At 44.6% G+C, this 9979-nt stretch overlaps 1 protein-coding gene and 1 pseudogene across 3 annotated transcripts in view; one reads left to right on the top strand and one right to left on the bottom strand.

The window, feature by feature from the left end:
* Positions 1-9979, top strand: part of Arhgef28 (Rho guanine nucleotide exchange factor 28) — a 298148-nt gene that overhangs the window by 142764 nt on the left and 145405 nt on the right. For all 3 annotated transcript variants that reach the window (XR_007593859.1, XM_050153817.1, XM_050153818.1), the window contains exon 7: positions 2290-2362. Coding sequence is in view for 2 of the 3 variants with exons in the window: in XM_050153817.1 (XP_050009774.1) it covers positions 2290-2362 (73 nt within the window). In the remaining variant the exon portion in view is untranslated. The remainder of the gene's footprint in view (positions 1-2289; positions 2363-9979) is intronic.
* On the bottom strand, positions 3375-8485 carry LOC126508522 (60S ribosomal protein L36-like; annotated as a pseudogene).

Here is a 9979-nt window from a genome sequence, read left to right on the forward strand (position 1 = left end):
AACTGCAGTGATAAATGGTAAGAAATTTGGGCTGGCAAAGTGGTTCAGCAGGTAACAAGCACTTGGAGCCAGACCTGATGGTCTGAGTTCCACCCTGGGGACACACACAATGGAAGGAAAGAATCAACCCCTGTGAGTTGTCCTCTGTTACACACACACACACACACACACTCATACACACTCATACACACTCTCTCTCACACACACACACACCAGCACATGAATGCCACACACATAAATGCATACATACACAAAATAAATAAATCAATAAAATTTAGTGAAGAATTTAAAGAAGTAAAAAAAAAATAGTCTCTTGCTACACATGCATGTATAGCTATCTAAATATGTCTATGTATATATTTTGTTGGTTTGTTTTATTTTGCTGTGTTGTGTTGGGGGTTGAACTGACAGCCTGTCAGATAGACAGCCTGTGATAAGCAAGAACTTGCCTGTACCTTCTCATGCTTTTTAAACAGTCTCTTCCTAATAAAGGCCGTTTGTATTAGTCAGTGTGCTGGTAAATGCGGTTCTAGCACTGAACTCTAGCAGATAAGTCAACTAGGTACTCTAAGCTATTAAAGTGTATTCTGAAATGGTTTTAAGAATAAAAACAAAGTTTTTATACCTCTCATTTACAAGAAGAAGGTTAAGTGTTTTATTTCACGTTTAGTTTTGTAATAAAAAACTAATGTTGTCTGATGTGCTTTTCTCAAAGGTCAAGGTTGTCCCAGGGTAAACAGAGGGCAGATGGTTATCTTGGGCCTTGGGCTTGTATGGTGACCCCTCTTCCAAGCTCCACTCCTCATGCTAGGTACCACCCTGCTCCAGTTTGTTTTCTGAGGCTATGATAAACACCACTGCCAAAATCACTGTTGGGGAGGAAGGGGTTTATTTGACCAACAGTAATGCTTACTGACTGGTTCATGCTCCACTTTCTAGCTTTCTTAATTTTTTTTAGATTATTTGTTTTGTTTTATGTGTATGAATGTTTGGCCTGCCTGATAACTGTAGGGGGTCAAAAGAGGTGATCAGATTCCTTGGAACTTGAATTTTGGGTGATTGTAAGCTACCAAGCAACTGCCGGGAATTGAACCCAGGTCATCTGGAAGAGCAGCAAATGCTCTTAACTGATGAGCCACCTAACCTGATTCTGCTAGCCTCCTTTAATAACCCAGGTCTACCTGCCTAGGTGGGCACTGTCTACAGTGGGCTGTAGACATCAATCATCAAACAAGATAGTCTCTAGTAGACATGGCCATAGACCAATCTGATCAAGAGAATTCTTCAACTGAGATGCCCTCTTCCCAGGTGACTCTAGACTGTATCAAGTTGACAACGAAAACTAAATCATACTTCATTGGTAGCATACATCCATTGTAGACGTGGCCTAATCCTTTCCTAATCTCCTGGGGCCCAGAAGAGAGGAAAGCACTTCTTATAGGGGACACTGACAGAGGTAGCCTACAGTGTATATCTAGACACTTAGTGCCCACTCTGCCCCTTTGTAGTTTGGTATAATGGGTGCATATTCTGACCTTTGGATGTTCTAGAATAGACAGTGAATGGGGCACTCGATCTGCCAGTCTAATTTTGTGGGAGGGCTAACCAGCTATGTTAGTTGTGTGATTTTCCACCCAAGGAGGCTAAAGATTTATTGTAGAACCCTATACTGATATCATCTTGGGCTGCATAAGTGGTCAGCTCATGAACATATGATTCTGTGTTTCCTCCTATCTTCATGGGCTAAGGAAATCATTATGGTCCCAAGAGGGCAGCTTTTTGCCTTGGCTTTGAGCTCGCGCAGCAACTTGGATCCAGCCAGGGACAATCTGTACCAGCCTGCATACTTTCTGACCTGTGGTCACTCTGGATACACTCTGACTGTGGTCCTACCTCCTTACCAGGTCTCTCACATCGCCTGTGTATGATGTGGGTCTAGGAGACTCCAGTTGGGTAGGTGTGCCAACACTCACTTCTTTCTTTTTGTCTCAAGGTCCCTTGCTGTGGTTCATACATGGCAATCCTGAGAAACTTGTGGTTATGAAATGTAAAAAAAGTGCCTCTGGGTTTCATCTGACTTCTCTTGTCCTCCTTGGATACTCTACCAGGGTTTACCATCACTCCTAACACACACACACACACACACACACACACACACACACACACACACACACACTTTCCATGCCAGATTTCCCAACTCTGAGATCTGTGATGGTGATTTTTTTACCTCTCATTTGCACATCTGGGGCCCAAATGGTTTTCAGCAATTTCCCCTGCTTTATCTTGTAGGCTCTTGAGCAAGAAGCAAAGACAGAAGAGAGACGACCAACCATGCCTTCTGGAGCTGTAGAAACTGAAGAAGGTATGCCTGCCCCTGCCCCATGCTGGGAACCAAAAAAGGCAGGGATTGCTAATCAGTCTATTTGAGTACACAGTAAAGCATACTGGGAAATAAGAGGTGTAGAGATAAGCTCTGGGGTTGTGGGATACAACGTACCCCTGGGTCTGTGCATGGTGCGCCATTATGTTTGCTTCTTATTATTCAGCAAGCGTTCACACATTTGCTAGCCCTGGGCCAGGTCCTTGTGGTCCAGCTCTTCAGAGCTCCATCTCAGCCTTGTATGTGTGTGTGTGTGTGTGTGTGTGTGTGTGTGTGTGTTTCCCCATGCCCTGGTTTTCTCCAAAGTTAGCTTTGTTCATTCTTTGCTCATTCAAGCTTTATAAAACTCAACTGGACCAGTGGATCTTTATGGGGATGCTCCCAGAAGCATGAAAGTAAGTTTGTTTGTTGGCATGAGGAGTGGACAGTACTGCTATCATCTAGAGATGAGGTACCGGGGTGTTTGTCAGGGTGCAGAACAGTCCTAAAAACCCAGAAGTTGGTCCTATAGAGCGGATACCAAGTTTGAATGCAGTTCTGCTAGGGGTGGGGGTTCCCACTCTAATATAATATAATATAATATAATATAATATAATATAATATAATATAATATAATATAATATATATATGTAATTATTATGCTATATCAAGGCATAAGACATCACCCAGCCACCCTTTTTCAGAGTACTTGGTTTGCCAACAGGAATGCAATTGCTCCTCATTCTATTCAATGTGGCAGTTTTTTCTCGGGGAGGTCATTTTTTTTTTTTTAAAAAAGCCTTACTATAGTTCACATATTTTCCCTTTTCCCTATACAAATAATTCCGATAGTAAGTTTTACTTGCCTTTTTGCATATTATTGTGTTTTTCATGTGAAACAAAAAAATCTTAATTTCCCTCTAAAACCAGACATTGATAGGAAAACATTGTGTTTTGTTTGTTGTTGTCTGTTTTCAGTATAAACTTCGTTGGGAAGGGAGGTAGCACAGAGGCATCAGTCCTTCTTGGCCCTGGCCTTCCTCATGGCCATCAGCACGTTGCTCGGCTCCTCCCGCTTCCTGTTGGTGTGCATTTGCGTGCCCACCCTCTTCATGATGAACTCGTGCATGCGCTTGTGTTTGGACACCCTGAACAGCTCCAAGGCACGCTGCTCATGGGCATGAAGTCGCACACCTCCTGAATCATGTCCCATACGAACTTGGTGTCATTGGTGAGGACCCTACTGGTGCCGACTGTGCCTGGGCTTGCTGACATTCTTTGTCACCTTGTGGCTCTTGTTGAGACCCACAGCCATGGGATAACCCAGGGCCATGGCTGCTGCTCTTTGGTGGTGGATGCTACAACACAGGAGAATGTTGTTAATGCTGAAATACAAATAGTCTTATTATCAGTTTCTTTTGCTGCATATTTTAGCTAGAGTATTATATTCCTATTTTAGCTAGGATATTACAGTGTTTTCTTTATTTTGAAATTATGTGTACATATAAGGTTATTCATATATCTGTGGAACAGAATTATCAATTTACTTTTGGGATAGTGCTAGGGCTTCATGAAATATCAGAGAATATAAAGGAATGCCAGTCTGATGGCACCGAGAATCACGGTTCCAGATGCAGGAGTCAGGGACAGATGCGGCCAGACCCTTGTTTCTTTGCTGTGAGTGGTAACAGCTGGTTAGTACTTGATCCTGTTTTTAATTAGCAGCACAGAACAGCTGGATTTCCAGTATTTGACAGATAGTGTAACCCTAGGTTCTTTGCTTCTTTGTTGACTGAAAAGAAGCCTTGAGAACGAGTACTTATGAAGACTTAAGACTTGCTGGGGTCTGTGTGGCCTCCACACACCGCACCTGCTGCTGGGTCGAAGGAGCAGTGGGCCTCCTGGCCTGGGTAAGAGGAACTGCCATGGCTCTGCTCTGAGAGCGCTGCTCCTGGCTGCTCTGCCTGCCCAAGGCGGTAGCCTAGGTAGTGCTATGTTTTTTTCTTTGAAGATTATGTGAGAGACTTTTTCCTGATCTTGTGCCAGGAGCGTTGGTAAGCTCCAAGCCCGCCTCTACTGCTGTATTGTAGCTAGGCAGACTTCTTACTGGGCTGATAGACATACTTGGTGGTAAGTTTCTGACTTGCCAGTTCTGACTGCTCAGGACATCTTTAGATCACCTCCAGACCTTTTAAAAGTCAACCTCTGATTTTCTTATAAAGATTATCTCACGCCTCTATCTTCCCTTATTTTCCACCGTTAAACTAATTCAGAATAAAATGAAGTCTAAGTCAGTGCTAGATATTGAAGTTGTTGAGCTGTGCTGCAGGTGGGTGGATGACTTGCAGTTGTGGCTGGACAGGAAAGCAACCTCTCCAGGCAGAGTTTGGGAAGTGCCCCGTAAGTCACTTTCAAGCATGTTGCAGCCTGCGACAGTGGCATGATCAAGGCAGGTGCCACGGAAGATATGTCCCTGAGTTAGGATCTTAGTGAGGGAAGGGAATTCCAGATAGTGGAGATGAATGAGGAGAATAGAGGCCATTTTCCCATCTGCACACCAAAGTATGGTGGTAGAAACACCAGAAACACAGGCTTGAGAGCAACCAGGTTGTCAGGACTTCGGGAAGACTCAAGGGGCTGGAGCTTCTCCCTGAGAATTCTGGGAACTGTTTTACACAGCTGTTTGGAAAGGTCATCCTAGAATAATGGAGATTCCAGTTGAAAGTTCAAATGGGAGGCAGGGGACTGGCTAGAGGGCTTTAGAAAGCCATGAAGAAGGCAAGTTAGGGCCAGAGTTGAGATGAGAATAGATGAATATTGTCTTGGGCAAGATGGGGCGGATGAATGTCATCTTAGGTGAGGTTGGCTATATAAATGTCATCTTAGGTGAGGTTGGCTAGATGAATGTCATCTTAGGTGAGGTTGGCTAGATGAATGTCATCTTAGGTGAGGTTGGCTAGATGAATGTCACCTTAGGTGAGGTTGGTTAGAACAATGTTGTGGGGAGGGAGATGAGTGTTGGGAGGAAGGACAGTTCTTCTGTGCTTGGGCCACGTTTTGGGATGGACTAGGAGGCAGAACTATGACACATAATGTATTTAGTTTTAGGTTGAGTTTGATGGGTCTATGGGACAATCAGGTGAATAGGACAGCAGGCACCAAACCAAGAGAATTTGGCAAGAAACCCTAGTCCCCTAGGTCCACATAACTAACAGGCACATTTTGCAGACCTTCTAAAAAGCGTTGAAGGAAGTTAGAAGCTGTTTGTACCCTCCAATAAGGGCAGCATTCCACTGAAGTGAAGACACTTAGGTGCCCACACAAGACTCACCTGGAAGACACGCTTCCTGAAGATAAAAGTGTCTCATTCTCCTCAATGCTAAACTGACCATCTCTTTGAGGTGCATTAGAGATTAGATAGAGATTAGATAGATTGTGCCCCTCTCTCCCTGCTACGGTAATGAGTCTGGGTGGAGGAACTGGTGTCTGCACCTGTCATAAGAGTAAAGAACTGTAATAACTTTAGCCTGGAAATTAACTTTGCTGTCTTTGTTAGTGTGATAAATGATATTATTATTATTATTGTGAACCAGTTACAGTTTTATAATGTCATGATTGCAACTGTACTTGAAGAATAATGAGAAGTTATTCTGAACAAATTAAATGGCCCTGTCTAGTCCCCATCCTTTTGCTGTGAAGAGACACCATAGCCAAGGCAACTCTTTTATAAAAGATAATGTTTAATTGGGGGCTTGCTTACAATTCCAGAGGTGTAGTTCATGATGGTGTGGAGCATGGCGGCACCCATGGGTGCTGGAGCAGTGGCTGAGAGCTACATGGTGGTCTGCAGGCAGAGAGAAGGGGGAAGGGAGAGAGATTGGGTCCGGCATAGGCTTTGGCACCTCAAAACCCCTCCCACTCCCCCAGTGACACCCCTCTTCCAGCAAGGACACATCTCCTAATCCTTCTAATCCTTTCAAAGAGTTTCATTCCCTGGCAACTAAGCTCTCAATACATGAGCCTATGGGAGCCACTCCCATTCAAACCACCATAGACCCCAAAGTCATTTAGTCATTTGAAGAGAAATACACTCCATTCTCTCTCTTGCTTTCTCTGTCTTATTTTTTTTATTTTTTTCAATTTTTAATTAATTAATTAATTAATTTAGGTTTTATGAGGCAAGGTTTCTCTGTAGCTTTGGAGCCTGTCCTGGAACTAGCTCTTGTAGACCAGGCTGGCCTCGGACTCACAGAGATCCACCTGTCTCTGCCTCCCAAGTGCTGGGATTAAAAGTGTGCGCCACCTCCGCCCGGCTCTTTGTCTTATTCTTATCAGTCTCTTTACCCTGGGATTTTCTTTTGTGTTATTTCCCCAATTCCTTGAGAAAGGGTCTCATGTAGACCAGGCTGGCCTTAAATTTGTTATGTAGCCAAGGATGACTTTAATTTTATTACCCTCCTGTCTCCCCCTTCCAAGCTTCGAGGTTGCAGGCACATACCACCGTGTCTACTTTATGCCCCAGGATTTTCTGAAGAGCAAATCACTGACCTAGATGGTGTTCTGGGAAGTAAGGGTTCTTTCACCAAGCACATAGAAAATGCTCTTTGTGCATCCTGACCTAGATCCCCAGAATGCAATTGATGTGTCACAGGTTCTACTAAGTCAAGAATTAGGAACTTGCATAACCTCATTCAACTCAGCTGATGAATGAAAGAGCCTTAGGAGGTGGGCTGAGGAAGGTTCTATGGAGAGTGATGTCGTCCCACATCTCCCCTGACCCTTCCTCTCACCCCATTTTCTCTTCCACCACCTAGGTTCTCCGCATCTGTCATCATAGTGACATTCTCTGCAGACAGCCGAGGGAGGCACATAGGAAACCACTCAGGGCTGTCTTGTGTGCCTGAGGCCCTCTGCACCTCCTAATGCCCTGCCACAATTCTCTATATAGTTCTGTGCTTAAGAGACCCAGACCTCCCTGTATATGAAGCCGCTTGGCCTTTCTACCTCTTGAATGCTGAGATTAAGTTTGCGAGCCACGGTAACTGGTTCCCACAGTTCTTGGTGTATAAGAGGCCCTGCTTGCTTGGAGCTTGTTGGTCATAGTGCAAGCTGAGAACTATTACAGCCCAGACACCACTGTTCAAATCCAGGTTCTTTTTCATTTTTTAACATTTATTTTATTACCATATGTAATGCCCGTGCCATTACAGGCCGGTACGAAAATCAGGAAAGGGGCCTGGAGACTTAAAAACACGCACACCCAGACAGATGGGGACACAGGTCATCCTTGATACAAGAATGCCAAGTTTATTGTGCTCCCGGGAAGCTGATATAAGGATCCTTAACTGATAGCCATGCCCCAGCTCTCAGAATCTTTCTTCTGCAGGCCTCAACAAAACCCAATCCCCTGCCATCAGGGTCTCTTGCTCACAGCAGATGCAGGCACAGGTAAACAAGTTGTTTTGCTCAATTCACTCCAGCAGGCAAAGGGTCTGAGGTAGGCAAAGAAAGTCAAGGGGCCAGGGGTCTGCAGCCCCCAACAACCATATTTTAATTACAGAAATGCATAGATTTTATTATGGTCCATGTAAGCAATAGAATTTGATCATACTAATCTATTAAAAATTATAGCTGGGATAAACCATCTGTATGATATGCTGTCTAAACTTCTGTGTCATTGGTCTATGACTTTACTGTAACAGCGTCTCTTCATATTATCGCCCTCAATAGTTTCATTAACAAGGTAACAGGAAATGGGGATTGGAGTTCCAACAGGGCAAACCATTTCCTTTGGGGCTAGGCAGGCTCAGCTGTTGGCCTGTGTGGATCTGATGAGGGAGGCCCGGAACCCACACAGCCCTGAGGGTTCTCTCCTTGCCTGCTAACTATTTTGTGTCTACTTTGTGCTGGGCGCTATTGTAGGCCTGGAGATTCAGTGGTAACCAAAAACAAGCAACGAGACCCCTGCTCTCACCTCCACTTTCAGTGGTTGTTTCCACCATTTTCAAAGACTTGCTGTTTTCCAGGCCTTGTCTTAACCACCGAGTCTGTGGGCGTGAAGCAAAGGAAGCTGAGGGCGCCCATGGAGCATGCGCACTAGTGGTCATGGGAACGGGCCATTTCTGAGAGTTAAGAATTGACTTTTCTTCATGAGAAGTAGCTCAGAAGTGATTTTTCTTCAGTAGCACCTCCCGTCTGGGCACTCAGAAGTCAGTTGGCTGTCTATCGCTTTACCCATTGCTCTCCATAGCCTAACCGCTCCCAGACAAGAGAATCTGTTTATTGCAGGTTCACGCTGCTGATCTGGAAGTCTCTCTGGTGTTAGTGTGATGGAAAAAGCATAACATCAGGATCGGTGCCTGGAAAATGCTAATCTCAAACTTTTGTCACTGGGAAATTTGTGGCCCGCGTGCTCGGACTCGTCCTGTCGATACGTGTTGCCAGGCAGCAAGCCGACAGCTCAGAGCCCTGCTCTGCCATGAACTGGCTTTTCAGCGTTTTGAAAGCTCCTCAGCCCTGTTTGCTTGGTTGGAAATGACAGAGGAAGGGGGAGGGAGCAGAGGTGCGGTGTCATTTAATACCTAAAGTGAGGCACGGGCTCAGTATCTGGTGTAGTGGTGGCCTAGGCCTGACGCCTGGTTCGAAGTGTAAGTTAAGTAGCTCCAGCGGACACCGAAGTGTAGCTAGTGGTGAAAGTGTGTGTGTTATGTGACTGGGAGTGAGCATGTAGTTCGTGGAGGACTGGTTGGCTGGTTCTCCATAGCTGTGTGTTTCCTGTTAGACCGTACGGTTAGAGCAAGAGGGCTGTTACCCACACAGTTTCCTTTCTAAGGTGTTTTATTTTAAATACTGTAACTCGGAGCTTTTTAGAATATTTGCATGTGGTACAAGTGTTTCTTCAAGATGTAAGTACTTTAAGCTGGGATAGTTGAGAACTGAGCTGTTGGGGATTGCGGATATCATCGAGGAAGACATTTTCTAAGATGATGGCTTAATTGAAGGTACAACCACTTCCTCCTCTAGTTTGGGGTATCTAAGGCCTGCCCAGTTGGGAAGCTGGGCAGTGGTGGTGGCACACGCTTTTAATCCTAGCACTCCGAAGGCAGAGGCAGGCAGATCTCAGTGAGTTTGAGGACAGTCTGGTTTACAAAGAGAGAGAGAGAGAGTTCCAGGACAGTCAGGGCTACACAGAGAAACCCTGTTTCCAAAAATGATGACGACAATGACAAAGAATTTGGGCATTTTCAATAATTTAAAATGGAAGGCACAGAAAGATAAATAGTGTATGTTTTCAGCCATTAGTGGGAGTCACAAGAGTCGATATCACAGGACAAAGTAGAAAATTGATTATTAGAGGCTGAGAAGGTGGGAGGTTGGGGAGAGGGAGGAGGTATTATGGGGAATCTGTATAACAGCTGCCAACATACTGTCATGTAAAAGGAACATATTCTTCCATAGCACAGCAGGGTGACTGTGGTTTATAACACCTTAGATATTTTAAAATTAGAAAAGAGCAATTTATAGGCTCTGAAATCAAAGCCGTGATAGAAATGTGAATTTCTCTGATACTTGTCTTCAGTGTGTGTGTTGTGTGTACACACACACACACACACACACACA

Source organism: Alexandromys fortis, unplaced genomic scaffold (assembly GCF_014885135.2).
Source record: "Alexandromys fortis isolate MF-2015 unplaced genomic scaffold, M_Fortis_MF-2015_v1.1 scaffold_79, whole genome shotgun sequence".
Lineage (NCBI taxonomy): Eukaryota > Metazoa > Chordata > Mammalia > Rodentia > Cricetidae > Alexandromys > Alexandromys fortis.